This window comes from Ipomoea triloba, chromosome 11, assembly GCF_003576645.1.
Source record: "Ipomoea triloba cultivar NCNSP0323 chromosome 11, ASM357664v1".
NCBI classification, from domain to species: Eukaryota; Viridiplantae; Streptophyta; class Magnoliopsida; order Solanales; family Convolvulaceae; genus Ipomoea; species Ipomoea triloba.
This window is the reverse complement of record NC_044926.1, coordinates 24,404,721-24,422,075: the sequence shown is the minus strand read 5'-3', so window position 1 is coordinate 24,422,075 and position 17,355 is coordinate 24,404,721. Positions and strand designations below refer to the sequence as shown.

General features: G+C 33.8%; 1 protein-coding gene and 1 long non-coding RNA gene across 4 annotated transcripts; both read left to right on the top strand.

Annotated features, from left to right (window-relative positions):
• Positions 1 to 1,724: 1,724 nt before the first annotated feature.
• On the top strand, positions 1,725 to 5,488 carry LOC115995755 (putative disease resistance protein At1g59780). Of its 3 annotated transcripts, none has more exons than XR_004093561.1 (3): positions 1,725 to 4,895; positions 5,081 to 5,143; positions 5,244 to 5,478. XR_004093561.1 is itself a non-coding variant. In XM_031234883.1 (3 exons), the coding sequence occupies exons 1-2, from the start codon at positions 1,766 to 1,768 to the stop codon at positions 5,131 to 5,133; spliced, it is 1,518 nt and encodes a 505-aa protein (XP_031090743.1). In that variant the 5' UTR covers positions 1,725 to 1,765; the 3' UTR covers positions 5,134 to 5,143; positions 5,244 to 5,488. The 3 variants fall into 3 exon arrangements, 2 of the variants coding, with proteins under 2 accessions (XP_031090743.1, XP_031090745.1); XM_031234883.1 differs by having other exon boundaries at positions 1,725 to 3,230; positions 5,244 to 5,488; XM_031234885.1 differs by lacking the exons at positions 5,081 to 5,143; positions 5,244 to 5,478 and having other exon boundaries at positions 1,725 to 3,230; positions 3,340 to 3,382.
• Positions 5,489 to 7,293: 1,805 nt separating this feature from the next.
• LOC115995621 lies at positions 7,294 to 7,782 on the top strand. The gene is made up of 2 exons (XR_004093541.1): positions 7,294 to 7,325; positions 7,433 to 7,782. It is a non-coding gene; the product is annotated as an uncharacterized LOC115995621 (long non-coding RNA).
• The last annotated feature ends 9,573 nt before the right edge of the window (positions 7,783 to 17,355 follow it).

The following is a 17,355-nucleotide window of genomic DNA, read 5'->3' as shown; positions in this document are numbered from 1 at the left end:
AGTAGATAGGTAGATTTTGGCATGGAGAAATAACACTGGACCACTCATTCCAACTGTCAAGACTTTACCGGCGTTGACGAAAGAATTCCCTATCTAAATTGTATCATATCTTTCATCTCTTCTGCTCTGATCATCATCACCTTACCACAAAGAGAGAGACGAAAATGGCTTACGATGCTGTAACTTTGCTTATGGAAACACTTTCTCTACATTTCTTGCAATCACAACCACGCTTGCCTCTTGATAACAATCAAGAGATGGTTTCTCTCGATGAAAATCTTCACTTCCTGCAAGAAAGTCTTGAAGAATCTTTAGAGATTGGCTATGATAACGCGGGGGCGATGTGAGAAATTTTGCGACAGTCTTCTGCGAAAATTTTCGGCCTCTCTTCCTGACGCCGTTTCTTCTCCGATCATTGATCGGTCTTCACCACTAGCCTCGCCTCGTCAAGGCGAGGCGATCACTCCCATAAGTGATTGTTGGCTTGTTGTCCAGCAAATTGAATATCCTCCATATATCCATCTTCTCCATATAAAAATAAAAGAGGATATTGCGATGGCAAGTACGAATGATTCAATTCACTTATCCTTATCAAAATACCTGATTTAATTAGAATCTACCAAGATATCACACTCACCCATGTTTGGATAGATCACCGACAATAAAGGCTACAACCTCTGAGACTGTAGGTAGGTTATACGTTCTTGCATCTTTAGTTCTCTTCCCAATGAGTCTCATTTTATGTGTTAATTGCTAACTTAAACAGTTAATTTTACCAAATACTTTTTTTTTTTTTTTTTACAAATCGCTAATAAAATCTATTGGTCAAACCCGCTAATACAATCCGCTATTCGATAACCGCTAACCATTGATTGCCAAACAATTCTATGTATATTTATAAAACACATATGTTTATTATGAATGAATATTTGAGTTTTATTAATAATTATTCTTAAGAACTTGTTTCCCACGGACCAACAATAAAATCAGTATTTGAAATAAATTTATGATGATATTTAAATTTAATTTCTTCTTGTTTTCATGAATCAAATGGGCTCCAGAAATTCTCAATTTGGGGAGTACGATCACAAAATAAAATTTACCTAGTATTCAGCAATTGGCTAGCTACACGTTTTTCTTGTCACTTGAAAACAAAAAATGAGCCATAAGGTTGGTCCGTCTGCCTTTCTCAAATCTGCCATCATAATCCATGCTATGTTAGTTAAATGACGAGGGCTTCAGCCTTCAGGTTTAATTGTCTTCGTACAAGTTCCCCTACTCTCCATCAAAAGTTGAAATGTGAAATGGACAGAGGCCCTAATTAATCTGTTTGGATTGAACAAGGAGGGCAGGGCAGGGCATTTCCATAGTTGTTGCATTATTGCTCATCTCATCTTGAATCCACTTTGCAGAATTATGCCAGTAGGTGTTTGACAAGTAATATAAAAGAAATACTAAATATGGTAGGGATTGTGATTGATAATTACATTCAATAAATATATATAGTAATAATATAATAATAAAGTTACAACAACATTGACAAACAAAATTATAATAATGCAAAAGTTCTCCACTAATGCAGCTTTACCACTAACGCAGCTTTACTAACAGTCTAAAACAATGTCTGCTTGTCTTCCACTAACGCACCTTTACTAAAAACAATTAAATGTTTTTCTTCTACTTTTCCCATTTTCTTTTGACAACCAACAATAGTGTCTGTTCATTCTAAGCATTCATTTCTTCCTCTTGCAGAGAGAGAAGCAAAATGGCTTACGCTGCTGTAACTTCGCTTATGGAAACACTTTCTCTACATTTCTTGCAATCACAACCACGCTTCCCTCTTGAAGATTTAGAGGCACAGATCAGACTTGGCAATGAAAATGTTGGCTTGCTGCAACAAATTCTTGAGGCTCAGATCACAGAGAAAGAAGAGTCATCAAAGCGTCTTCGTATAAAGGCTTGCTTCCCCAGGGATTATGGAAAGCAGCAGCTTGCTTGGGATACTACACTGTTGAATTCTCAGCTCAAGGAGGTGGGTGAAGTGAAACAAAAGATAGTTTCTCTCCATCAAAATCTGGGCTTGCTGCAACAAAGTCTTGACAAATCTGAGATCCCCTATGATGCGAGAGTGATGAAAGATTTAGAGGCAAAGATCAGAGATGCATCGTTCAAATTGGAAGAAAGGATTGAGATGGAGTTGAGTGCCATTTATCTAGCAAAGGACAGCCTTCGTATAACAGCTTGCTTGCTCAGGCTTCATCAAATCTTCAATGAAGCACAAAAACAGATTGGTTACCAGATCAGGGATGGTAATGAAAATCTTGGCTTGCTGCAACAACTTGTTAATGCTCAGATTTTTGAGATGGGTTTGGACGAAGAAACGTCATCATTGAAGAAGGCGTATCAGCAGCAGCAGCATCGGCTCAAAGAGAAGATGGTCTCTTTCAGTCAAAATCTTGGCTTGCTGCAACACATTCTTGAGATTGGCAATGATGATGCGGCGAGGGTAGCCATGAAAAGTTTATGGGGAGAGATGAGAGATTATGAAAGGTATTTCTCCATCAAAGCCCAAGAATGGATTGAGATGGAGTTGACTACCTTTTATCTAGCAAAGGATAGTCTTCTTCATATAACAGCTTGCCTGCTCAGGCTTCATCAAATTTTCATAGAAGCACAAAAACAGACTGATTACCACAAGAATGAGTTGATTAGGATTCAAACTCATAAAAAATACCTGCATGACCTAGTACACTTTTCCAAAAACGCTTCAAAGTTTGACGGTGGAATGGTCGGATGTGACAAGTTGTTCAAGAACATATTGGATCAGCTGCTCACGCAACAAACAACTAAGGGGAGACAAGTTGTTTCAATTGTTGGCATGGGAGGAATAGGCAAGACCACTCTAGCACACAAACTTTATCAACATCCATCAATTACTTCTTATTTCGACAAGCGAGCATGGGTTACTGTATCTCAAGAGTATAACCTAGAACAAATGCTCCGATGTCTTCTTAGTTGTGTTACTGCAACAGCATCAAGAGATGGCCAAGACCAATTGGCTAAACGCCTGCGTAAACACTTGAAGGACCAGAGATATTTGATAGTGATGGATGATATATGGAGCACTACTGCTTGGGATAATGTGCAAAGATGCCTTCCAGATGATAATAATGGAAGTCGTATACTATTGACCTCTCGACTCAAAGAGGTAGCAGAATATGCTAGCTCAGGTAACTCTCCTCTTAACATGCCTTTCTTAGATGCTAATGAAAGTTGGAATCTCTACTGCAAAGTCTTTGGTAAAATTGAATTCCCTCTGGTGTTTGAGCAAATTGGTAGAGACATAGTGAAAAAATGTAAAGGATTACCTCTAGCTATTACTATAGTAGCTAGTCTTCTCTCCAAGACAAAAGAGGAGGAAAAGTGGAAGAATGTTGCAAAAAGTGTAATTGGTGATTCTAATGAAGCATGTTCAAGAATATTATATTTGAGTTACAACCAATTGCCACACCACTTAAAAGTTTGTTTTCTATATTTTGGAATTTTTGAAGAAGACTATGAGATATCTGTGAAGATGTTGGTTAGGTTGTGGGCGGCAGAAGGATTTTTGAGCACGGTGAGGCATGTGGATTTGGAAAAAGTGGCTATGAAATGCTTGGAAGATCTTGTTGATAGAAATCTTGTTATAGTTAGCAAACATAGCTACAATGGGGAAATGAAGAAAATAAGGATTCATGATCTGTTGCGAGATTTGTGCTTGAGAGAAGCTAAACTTGAAAATCTCTTGAATGTCAATGAAATTCAAAAACCTTGTCGTTGGATAAGTCACACATCAGCAACATTTTTATATGATGAAATATTCAGGTTTGAAGATGAGTACTTTCACAAATCTCATTCCTTTCACTTAACTCATAATATTCACTATTTTTGGTATGTAAGGGTGCAACGTCAATTTTCACACTGCTTGAAACTACTAAGAGTAGTGGACATGAGAGATAGATTTTGGAAAGGAGATATACATCTATATGTGTTTGAAAAACTTGTTCATTTGAGATACTTAGCTTTGTATACAAATGGGCGTTGTGATTTAAACCTCTTTAAGTATTGGAATAATATGCAAACTTTTATTGTTAGTGGGGATCATGCTATATTGTATTCCTCTGATGAGCCATCTAGAATTTGGAAAATGCCAATATTAAGGAATTTTTGCATTGGAAGAATTTGTTCATTAGAAACTCCGTCGGTTGTTCATAAAAACTTGGAGACTATATCTTGGTTGGATTCTATGTTATGTACAAAGGATCTGTTTACAATGATTCCGAATTTTAAAATATTGGGGGTTGATTGTGGTGGACACTATGGTATTGGTCCAGATTGTTTTTATAAATTTTGTGTACTTGGAACAGCTTGAGAAACTAAGAATCAAAAGGTGCAGGGATCTCAACCTTGTTATGTGTAACATCTCATGGGCAACTAGTTTACCAAATCTTAAGAAGCTCAGCTTCTTGAAGTGTTGTCTGCAGTGGAGTGAGCTAAGCGGTATTAGTATGTTGCCTAATTTGGAGGTTCTAAAATTGATAGATGCTTGTGAAGGCCTAGAGTGAGAGACATGTGATGGAGGGTTCAATCGATTGAAGAGGTTGGTAATTAAAAGTAAAACTCTCGAAAATTGGAATATTGGGGGTGACCATTTCCCTATGCTTGAATGCTTGGAAATAATTGACTGTTCTAGGTTGAAAGAAATCCCTCGTGGTTTTGCCGATATCACCACACTAGTATTGATTCAGATAAGCAAATGTCGGTATTCCCTTGTGGCTTCTGCAAAGTGAATTCAAGAAGAGCAAAGCAACAACTATGGAAATGATGCCCTCCTTGTTCGTTCCGAGAATATTAGGGTCTCTCTCTATCCCTCTGATATCTCTCTCACCATTTAACATGCACTTCATATATGCTACTTGAATTTTTTATGGCTGATCTGTTTTCTCACACTATTCATCTCATTTTTCTCTATCTCATATTTCCTTACCCATCTAACTATTGTGTGTTCTCCTTTTCTTTTTACTGAATTTATTGTTTTCAGACTTGAAAATTATGGTAAGTGGTTTGAGGAGGAAGAAAGAGATGAATGAATAGCAGTATGTAGGTATGTTGTATGAGCACATATAACTGCTGTTAATTTTTTGTATGAAATTAAAGAAAAATTGATGAATTAAGCTTATTGGTTTCCCTTTTTGAAAATATAGATAGGAAGGCCCGGAGGAATTGTTGGAAGAAATGACAAATTTTAAATGTGCATAGCGGTGAGCTGAAATGGTCTCTGATGGCAATTCGTTCTCAGAAATCTGTATTGTTCGTTTCTTAAGTTTGTTTGTTTGTAGAGATTTTGGTGGTGGGGAATTAGTTTGTAGATATGATGGTTGCAATATATATAGCTGCACTGCAATGCAATGAATAATCAATCAATTTATTTTTCTCTCATTTTTCTCAATCTGCTTTATATATGAATGTCTCTTTACTTATAAGTGGTTTGTTCACCATTCATGCACCCTGAGTTTAATCGCAACTGTATAATTCGGTGTTTTAATTTTAATGGACAATTAAGAATTTAGTATATATGGGAATTGTGGGTGTTTTAATTTTAATGGACAATTAAGAATTTAGTATATATGGGAATTGAAGCTCAATCTATATATCACTAGTAAGTTGATGGATGGATATATAATCTGTTTAGATTCGGGGCGGGCGTGGTGTACAAAAATATATATGTTTCTGATCAGATCAGATAGGGATCTCAAAGGTTTAGCAATACATAAATGCAAGAGATTTCGAGTGGTTTTGTGAATATCACCACACTAGCATTGATTCAGTTAAACTACTATCATATCGTGATTCACTTCTGACTTGTTCGTTCCCGAAAATATATCTCTGACCATTTCACATCTCATTCTACTTGTTTATCTAGAAGGAATAGTCATCTGTTGTCTCTCATTTTTGTCTATATATTTCCTTATCTATCTACCTGCTGTCTGTTCACCAATTTTAAACTTAATTCACTGTTTCCAGCCTGAAAGAGTAAACATCTGATCTGAGAAAGAATGTGATGAGGAGGAAGAGAGAGGTGGCTACTCTGTTATATATTTTGGTTTCTGCTTCTGGGATGATTAGAGATCTGATGGATGATGCCATTTCACTCATTTCTTAAGACTATAATAATGCTTTAAGCAATTTATTATAGATTATTTTGTTGTTATACAATTCAATTCAATATAGTGAATTTATAAAGAAGCGTAAAATGAAAAATCGATTCTAAGCACAACTAACCAACTACACCTCAATTGCTATTTAATAGGAGTAATTATTCTTTAGAGATTAATTGTTATAGTTGGTTAAGGGATTTTTGTGTTGAACAAATTGTTTTATTAGAAACTTGGTACGTTGTTTATAGAAATTTAGAGAATATATATTCACTTATAGCTGTTTATGTTGGTGTTTTTGTAACAATTAAGCTAAGAAAAATGAATTAAGCATATTATTGGTTTCATTTTTTGGAAGTGTATATATAGGAATGGGAAGTTGTTGGATGGGATGGGAAGACAAAATTAGAATGTGCATTGCAGTTTGACTATTAGCTGCTCTTGAGCCCAAAAATCCTCATCATTTATAAATCTCTCTACAAGCAGATTTCTTCTAACCTTTTTGTTGAATATATAGCAGTAGTTGTAATCTTTTGCTCGCTCTTCTTAAGTAATGTGGACATACCTGCAACTCTGCAAGTAAGCCTTATGGTAAGCCTATTTGCTACCAATCTTTCTTTCAATGATCGATATGATACGATAATGTTTTTCTGCTCAAAACGTACTATACTTGCAAGTAAGCTAGCTTAAGATTTATTTTCCTTGCCATCCATGAAGTTTTAACACTAGTATCAATGGTATGACTTTCCAAAGAACGCATCAGATTATTTATTTCTGTTATATCTCTCTCTCACCATTTCACATTTCATGGTTGCTACTTGAATTCATGGTTGATTAATTTTCCTTGTCATCCATGAAGTAGTTTTAACACTGTACTAGTCTAACTTCCTCTACTTCGATCTTCATGCTACTTTAATTTTTGATGGCTGATGGTTGCAATGGATAATCATCTATCTCATCTCTTTTTCTCTCACTTCTATCTCATATTTCCTTATCTATCTAACGGTGTTCACCTTTTTTTTTTTTTTTTTTTGGTTTTGTTTTTACTGAATTTATTGTTTCCAGACTTGAAAATTATGGTAAGTGGTTTGAGGAGGAAGAGATCAGTGATGAATGAATAGCAGCAGGCAGGTATGTTGTATGAGCACATGCATTTAACTGTTTATTTTTTGTCTCAAATTATAGAAAAATGGATCAATTAAGCTTATTGCTTTCCCTTTTTGGAAATACAACCTAAGGAGAAATTGTTGGAAGACCTGTATGACAAATTTTGAATGTGCATATATAGTGGTGATCTAGATGAAATGGTCTCTGCCGGGGGGGCTTCATTCTCAGAAATCTGATGGATATGATGCAGCTACCATGGGAATAGAATGAATTTATTCATTTAAAGTCTCAGAAATCTGTTTTGTTTTTTAAGTGAAGTGAAGTGTGTTTGTACAGATAATTTTGGTGCTGGGGAATTAGTTTTGTGAAATATGGCCAGGCCACCATCAGCCTTATGCAGTTATTATGTTTGTAGACACAACTATGTTGAGGGATAGCTTTCACAAATCTCATTCCTTACACTGCACCTTGGTTTTGATTACTCTACTGGTTTTTACTTTCATATCGATAAATGTCTATTTTCACACCTCAAACTGCTAAGAGTAGTAAACATTGAATATGGATTTTCCAATTGATATGAGGTACTAAATGTGCTTGCCGCTCTTGTTCATTTGAGATACGTTGCTTTAAACTACAAACCAAGATATTATGGCGCTAAAGTTCTTTGAGCATTAGAATATACAAAGCTTTATTGTTTGTGAAAAATCTGTTACATGGGATATATTCCTCTGAGGCATTTAGCTAGAATTTGAACAATGCAAATGTTAAGAAATTTTTGTGTTGAACAAATTCTTTCATTAGAAACTTCGTCAATTGTTTATAAAAACTTAGAGAATATGCAAAAAGGATTTGTCTACAAGAACACTTTGAATTTTAAAAAAATTGAGGATTGGTTCATGGAATAGATCAGGACTGAAATGACATTCCTTAGAATAGACCTATTTCATCATTTGTTTTAGACATATTATCATTGGAATAGTATTCCTAGGAATGAACTATTACCTTTGCAAAGGGAATAGCCATTCATAGGGACCCCCTTGGTATTAGCTATTTCCATGCTCTTGGGAATAGCTTTTGTATTGCAAATACCAAAAATATCATTTGCAATTTATTTAGTATTTATGTTTAATAAATATAATGTATTATATAAATGTATATATATAATTAATTATAATTTTATCTATCATTAAATATATATTTAAATAAATAAATTTTATTATATAACACATATTTATATTAGGGAAAATGGCACTTTTTCCCCCTATGTTATATGTTTATAGCACTTTTTCCCCCTGTGTTATTAAAGTGTCAGTTTTCCCCCCTCAGTTATTTTAAAAGTGGTAGTTTTCTCCCTTGTAATGTTAAATTGACATTTTTGTCCTTAAAATAACTATTTCATTTATTTTTATTCTCCAATCAATTGTTACTAATATGTATGGAAGATCACGGTTCGATACGAACCTAATCGAACACTGTAGCAATTGAACTTAAATAGTATAGACGGTTACGGTTACGATTCAGAACCGAAAAAATAAAATAAATTAATTGTTAAATTTATACTATTTTTAAATAAGAAATAAAATTATAAAAATAAATACGTAGTAAATAAATACATAAGTTTTGATTGGCGGTTTAAAATTGAAAGTGGAACCGAACCGTACCGATTTATCAAAATAAGTGTTTGATTATTTTCACTATATATGACTGTAGTTAAGTTCCGGTTCGCGGTTCAACAATTATTTAATTTTAAATTTTTCGGTTCTGAATCATAACCAGAACCGTCCATACTATTTCGATATGATTGCTACAGTGTTTGGTTATGTTCAAACCGAATCGTGATCATCCATACATATAAATAATAATTTGTTAGAGAAGAAAAATAAATGAAATAATTATTTTTAAGGGTAACAATGACAATTTAACATTTCAGGGGGGAAAAGTGCCACTTTAATAACACAGTGGGGAAAAATGCTATATGCACATAACATAGGGGAAAAAAGTGTCATTTTCCCTTTATATTATATATTTATTAATTAAAGACAACTTAAATATAAACAAACATACATGTGTATTAAATTAATAAATATTTAAAACCTACTTCATTTCTATTCCTTTAGCCAACCAAACATTGGAATACAATTCCTAAAGTTTATTCCTTCAGCGAACCAAACAATATAATACAATTCATGTTCTATTCCATTCCTTGTGGAATAGTATTCCTATTCCCTCCAAATTCATTCCGTGAACCAAACGTGTTGTTAGTGTCAATTAATATAAAATTGTTATAACATACAAATCTCTACTATACTAATAAGAGCCAAAAGAAGTTAGACATATAATGAGTAAAAAAAATGACGGTCAAATTATTAAATCAAATGGATGGTTCAGATTGTTTAGATTTATATTTTTCTTTGAGATTTTCTAATTTATCCTTAATTTTATGATTATCTGATAACTTTTTTGTTAAGTATTCTCTTCTCAGTTAATATTTCGTTAACTTTTAACTTACCCATTAATTTTTATAAGAAATGTCTTAGGTTCGAATCTCATCCTAATCAAAGTTGGCATAATTGTTGAACTGCGAAATATTAGAGTATATTATTCAAAAGTAAGTACCACACTCTATTGTTCTCAAAAAAAGTACTACACTCTATTACTCTTATTATACTCTTATTAAATAAACTAGTATTTTCACCCGTGCGATGCACGGAATGGATTTGTTATAATATATTAAGAATATTTGGATCGATATATAATTATATAAATTATAACATCAAATATTATATAGTGCAGTTGAAGATATGTTTTGGATCGATTATGTTTTCTGGTGCTATCTTTATTTAAATTCCAGCAAATAATTGCTTAATTAATAGCTAATGTGTAGATGTACGCATGCGGTGCTGGAACTTTAGAGATTTTATATATCATTGTTTATGATTTTTATAAATTAGGCAAAATGCTCATTCTCTAGTAACTCAGTTATAATATTCAATTGCTATTCTAATTCATGTGTATGGAAGATATATTTTTGTCTAGATATATTGCAATTTTACCATCTTGGAAAAAACATAATATCACTGGTTGTATTTACACATTATTGAAAACCTCTTTGTAAACAACATTGGTAATAGCAACACAATCTTGTCCATCCTCGTCTAGAACTAATTAACACTTTCAGGCTATCAGGATGGGTGACTCGGGAGAAAGCCATATACAATTGATAGTGATTAAAAACTGGTTTTTTAGCAATAACCCAACGTAAGTTAGTGTTCGGCCCTGGCTTTTGTTGAAAGTCATGACATGTGCAAGTATCAATGAGAATTATTTACGCTGGAACTTGAAGGGCAATCTCGTATTAGAAAGAGTAAGAGACATTCGAGGGATAAGAACTTTGGTTCCTTCATGAGTCACATTAACTATTCTTGCTTCAACAATGTGATATGCTAATCTTGTGATGATGAGTCGCGTTCTATTATAAAGACCAAGAGAATGGTCTTTCTTCCACAATAACATAACAGGTGAATCGGCATTTAATTAATGTCAATGAATGATTAAGAAAATCATACAATTTCAAACTATTTAAGAATTTAGCAGTGTGTACTTCTAATAGATTTTCATCGTCTGGTTCTGCCTTACACAAAGAGTTACAACTTAAATATGTTCATCATTTTGTAATATTCATGTCTGATTTATTTGTTCAACAACATCTAAAATCGGCGAGCGGATCACTGACCTTCCAGCTGCGACTCATTAAGCGTGCCATATCTTGAGCTTGAAATTTAAAAAAATCACTTTTAATATAATCAAAGCATTGAGTCATAACAATATTGACACTGAAATTTTAATTTTATAATCTACATGTATATATTCTGTGATTTTTTTTCCAATGTAAAACATATTGATTTTACAAAAAAATTCAGTGTTCTAAAATAAGAGAATGGGCTTGTTTGGTTATCAGCGGTTAGCGTTTAGCAGTAGCGAGTTGTGTTAGCGGTTATCAAATAGCGGATTGTATTAGCAGGTTTGACCAGCGGAATGTATTAGCGGGTTGTAAAAAGATGTTTGGTAAAATTAGCTGTTTAGATTAGCGGTTAACATGTAAAATGACCAAAAGGGTATACATATATTTAATAATTTATTAATAATAATAATTTTTTAAATAAAAAATATAAAAAAATAAAAAGAAAGCGCGGCTCCCCTAAACCCCCACTTATCCCACATCGGTGGGATAAGTGGGGAATGGAGCCTTGCGTAGTTTTCTTCACAGAGGCAGGCTCCGTGAATTGGAGCCTGCCCATTAGTTTATTAATTTTTTTTTTTTATGTTAAGGGTGTTTTGGGGAAAGAATTGTCTTTCCCCAAAACGCTGTTGCAACACGCTGCTTGGCGGTTTGGAGCAAATCCGCTGCTCAAAACGCTGAAAAATGGCGAATTCGTCAAAAATTGGCGGATCTGCCATTAACCAAACAAGGCCAATAAATGCAATATGTAGATAATTTGTTATGCATTATATATCATTAATTTAATTATTTGTCGGTTAGTTATTACAAGATCTTAAAATACACTTATATTTTGATATTCAGTAAGTATAACAGTATTAGAGTAAAATTCACTTGGGAGTAATGGGATAATCAGTTGAGTGATTGGCGGTTGACCTAGAGTGTTGATATTCTCTAGACAAATAACTGTTGGAAAAAATTAGCATAAAATGGTATTTTAGTGGATATATTGTTGTACAAATATATGTTGGGTCCACTTTCGATTTGGGTCGGGTCAAAGTGGATTCCGATTCTTAATAGTTAGACGAAAAGTTTGATATATTGTACGCTCAAAAAGGATAATGGGTGAATGAGAAATTGGTTCTCAAAGTTGACCCATTTGAATTAGAAAAATGGAAAGAAAAAACTTTAAATAGTTTTTGTCCCACATTGGTTTGAGAAGTGGGTTTGCACAACTACTTATACAAGAGTCTTTGTAAGACTTATTGAATTGTATAGTAGAGAGACTCTCTCTCGCGTGCAGGGGGTGCAAAAAAAATTCAAAAATGAACTTGAAAATGCTTGACTCGTGTGCGCCGACCCTTGCAGGCAATGAACTTGAAAATGCTTGACTCGTGTGCGCCGACCCCTGCAGGCACGAAATTCCAAATTTTAGTATATGAATAAAGTTGAAGATATTGTTTAGTATAGATGGCATTGCAAGGAAATATATATATGTATTATTAATTTTAATCTAGAATTGTATTACGAATAGGAACGTAGGTAAAAATAAATTTTATTACAAATTGTATCACTATATTTTAATTTACAATTGTATTACGAATAGGAATTGCATTACCATATTTTACAATATTACGCAAACCTTAATAGTATAGGAATTTTTTGGGCGGGAAGTTAAAGTTGAGGCTATTGTTTTTATTAATAGTATAGATTAGTAGTTACAACAACAAAAAAAATACATTGCATTTTTAATTTATAATTCGATGTCTACAACGCATTTATTCAAAAAAATATTCATTATAAAAAATTTAAAAAAGATATAATTTATTCACTACATTGTTCATTGTTTTTTTCTTTTTACACTATCTTATAATTAAATACCAAAGTTATACTACAAAATAATGTTATATATTTATTTATCAAGTATTATGTTAATAATATGAAAAAAATTTTTAAAAAAAAACAGTTTGAAGCCAATAATATTAACTACTTATAGAAGATTTGTTGACAAATATTTATTTTTACAAAGTATTTAGATTAACGTTTTTTACAAAATTGCAAACATTTATTTTAGTAACAATTATAATTAATCTCTCATATATTATATTGCATTCATAAACTTTGAATTACTGATTTAGATAAACAAATTCAACTATCAATTGCATACGCATGAACATCTCATATATAATCTTGTATTGATATACTTTGAAATACTTATTTAAAAATAAACATTGAAATTATCGCATTCGCGCAATGCACGTGAAAAACTAGGTAACTCAAATGTCAATATTAATTCAATAACAAAAATTTTAAGATCGCAATAATATACACAAGGAAAATCCACAACTTGTTACACCATAACCTCATATTATGACGTTGTCATCTATTATACCAACAGTAACCCAATTACAAATAACACACTACCACAAAAAAGAAAGTGGATAAATAGTGAAGGTGAAAACAATCACAATGTTACTCAAAAGATAATTAATAATACTTAGAAAAATTCAAATTAAAAGTAGTATTTATTTAAACTATCATTTTTAGACCAAATATTTTGACTATCGATTTTTCAAAGTTGCAAATATTTATTTTAGTGTCAATTATAATGAATTTCCTATATTATATTGCATTCATATGCTTTAAGTTATATACTTAAAAATAAAAAAATTCGAGATTCAATTACTTATGTATGAATTTATCATATATAAATATACTTTCAAATGTTTATTTAAATATAAACATTGTGCATTAATGTAAAACTAGTCTTTGATATAAAATTGTCAAAACTCAAATGTTTGAATCATGTTTGTTTGTTTGGACTGTAGCGTCGACCAACGAATTCTTGTTCACAATACCGCCGCCAGCTTGGAAATCAGATGCTTTTGGAGCCATTTCTTGTAGAGTACTGTGCTAACTAGTTTTCTCAGATTTGCCCAGGCTGATTCACCCCAAGAAAAAAAACTTTGATTTCTTTGTAATTCTTCCTAGTTGGATCTACTCTGATCGACAGACAGACAGACGCAAATTAAATGGCTTACGCTGCTGTAACTTCACTTATGGAAACACTTTCTCTACATTTCTTGCAATCACAACCACCCTTTCCTCTTGAACATTTAGCGGCACAGATCAGAGACGATGCCAATAGAAATCTTGGCTTGCTGCAACAAATTCTTGAGGATATGGCGACGAAAGATGTAAAGGTGGAGTTGGATGAAGCAGCGTCTTCAAAGGGTATCCCCAGGCTTCATGGAATCTTCAATAATCGAGCAGTAAAACAGAGTGATTACCCCAAGAAGAAGAAGAAGAAGAAGTTAATTAAAAGTGAAAAGCAGCAGCAGCAGCTGCTGCTTGCAGAGTGTTCATCATCACAAAATGAAAGAATCACTAATTGGCTCAGGGAGGTGGGTGAAGTCAAACAAAAGATAGTTTCTCTCCATCAAAATCTCGGCTTGCTGCAACAAAGTCTTGAGGAATCGGAGATCGCCTATGATGATGCGGAGATGAAAGATTTAGTGGCGCAGATGAGAGATACATCTTTTAAAGCGGAAGAAAGGATTGAGATGGAGTTGAGTGCCATTTATCTAGCAAAAGAGAGTCTTCTTCATGTAACACCTTGCCTGCTCAGGCTTCATCAAATCTTCAATGAAGCAGAAAAGCAGACTGATTACAAGATCAGGGATTATAATGAAAATCTTGGATTACTGCAACAAATTGTTGAGGAAAAGATTAGAGAGATGGAGCTGGACGAAGAAGCGTCAGCATCGAAGTCTTTTCTCCCCAGGCTTTATGGAAATATTCAGCAGCTTGCTCGGCTCAGAGAGGTGGGTGAAGTCAAACAAAAGATGCTCTCTCTCCATAAAAATCTTGGCTTGCTGCAGAAGGACATTCTTCAGAAATCTGAGATTAGCAATGATGATGCAGGGGCCATGAAAGATTTAAAGGCAGAGATGAGAGATGTATGGTTCAAAGCGGAAGAAAGGATTGAGATAGAGTTGACTACCTTTTATATACCTAAAAAGAGCATTGACCAAGACCAATTAGCCGATAGCCTGTGTAAACACTTGAAGGAACAGAGATATCTAATAGTGATGGATGATAATCATGATATTTGGAGCACTACTGCTTGGGATAGTGTGCAAAGATGCTTTCCAGATGATAATAATGGAAATTTGTTATGATATTATTATTATTATTATTAAACCAAGTGGATCATAATCCCTGAAAACATGGATGTATGGAGTTGATATATCCCTTAAAACATGAAAGCTTAAATCATGGAATGTTTTAAGGGATGTGGGGCACAAAGCATCAAACATGGATTAGTGGTCTTTGATGTGTGAATTAATTATTGTCATCTTTGTTTGCTAGTATATGTATATATATATATATATATGTTGTATTACCGAAGGGTTGTAGGTGTGGTGTGGAGAAATAATGAAAAGCAAAACATTTCTTTGTCAATAAAAAAAAGTGTGGTCTGTGTGTGAGTGTACGTACAGAAGCAAATAGAAATAAATTCATTTCCATCCATAATCCTTCTCTTTAATTCCTCTCAATTACTATAGATATATTTATATTAAATATATCTTACATTTGGTATCAGAGCCTATCAACCTTCCAACCCTGAGATATTTTTTCTAGTGAAATATGGCCAATAATTTCAATATTGTATGGTCGGGTCCTAAATTAGACGGGAAGCTCGATTACAATTATTGGCAAATTATGATGACCACACATTTGAAAGCTCAAAATCTTTGGAGCTATGTTGATCCCGGTCTACCAGAAGGAGCTGATGCAGCTGCTACACGGCGAGATCAATTGGCGTTGGGACAAATTCATCAAGGTGTCCATTACTCCATTTTTGGGCAACTAGCTCGTGCTCAAACAGCAAAAGAAGCTTGGGACATCTTAAAGGTGTCAAACAAAGGAGTCGACCGGTCACAGAAGTCCAAGCTGCAGACGTTGAGAAGGTTGTATGATCGTTGTGAGATGGCCTCTACAGAAACCGTAGATATGTATTTCTCTCGTCTTATTGATCTTGTAAATAAGATGAGGTTATACGGAGACACAATTGAGGATGGTGCAGTGGTTGAAAAAGTTCTACGAACGATGCCGATGAAGTATGACCATGTGGTGGCTTCAATAACAGAGTCACACGATACCGAGGACTTGTCAATTGCTGAGTTAAAAGGTATGATCGAAAGTCATATTGAAAGGATTGCGTCAAAATCAGAACCACTAGCAGAAGAAGCTTTGAAGAGCCAAGTCACCTTTAATATGACTAGCTCTAATCAAAGAGGTGGAGGAGCTGGTAGAGGTCGTGGAAGAGGTAGAGGAGGATTCAGAGGAAGAGGACGTGGTAACTCAAATCAAGGAAGGGGACGAGGTAACTTCAATAAGGGAAGAGGTGGAGGTAATAATACCAAGCAAGGTAAATTTCCATTCAATTGCTACAATTGCGGCAAATATGGACACAAAATTGCAGATTGCTGGTATAAAGAGGATGGTCATGAAAATCAAGCAAATGTTGCTGAAAAATCTGGTGAGAGTTCTACTGAATCTGAAACCTTATTTTTGGTCAGTAACAGTTTGTCTGCAGATGAAAACATATGGTTCTTGGATACTGGATGTAGTAATCATATGTGTGGGAAGAAAGAATTGTTTTCAGAGTTGGATGAATCAATACGATCTGAGGTGACATTTGGAAATAAGTCAAAAGTGCCAATTTTGGGAAAAGGTAAAATCTCTATTCAATTGAAGGATGGTACTCACAATTTTATATCCGATGTTTTCTATGTTCCTGCATTACACCAAAATTTGTTGAGTATGGGACAGTTGTCAGAAAAGGGATATAAAATAAATATCACTGGAGGGTGTTGTACCATTGTTGATGCCAAGGGAGTTTTGATTGCAAAGGTAAATATGTCTCAAAATCGACTATTTCCTTTAAAAATCAACCATGCACTTCTTACTTGCTTTAATTCTGAAATCCGTGATGATAATTGGTTGTGGCATATGCGGTTTGGGCATTTTCATTTCTCCGGATTAAATTATTTAGCAAGAAAGAAACTTGTTTCTGATTTGCCGATTATTAATGTTCCTGACAAAATTTGTGAGAGTTGTTTGATTGGGAAGAAGCATAGAGAACCTTTTCCTATAGGCAAGTCTAAAAGAGCGACAAAGCAGTTGGAGATTGTTCACTCAGATCTGTGTTCATTGGAAGTTCCTTCGAATGGAGGTTGTAAGTACTTTGTTACCTTCATTGATGATTTCAGTAGAAAAACATGGGTTTATTTTCTGAAACAGAAGTCAGATGCATGTGATGTTTTTCAA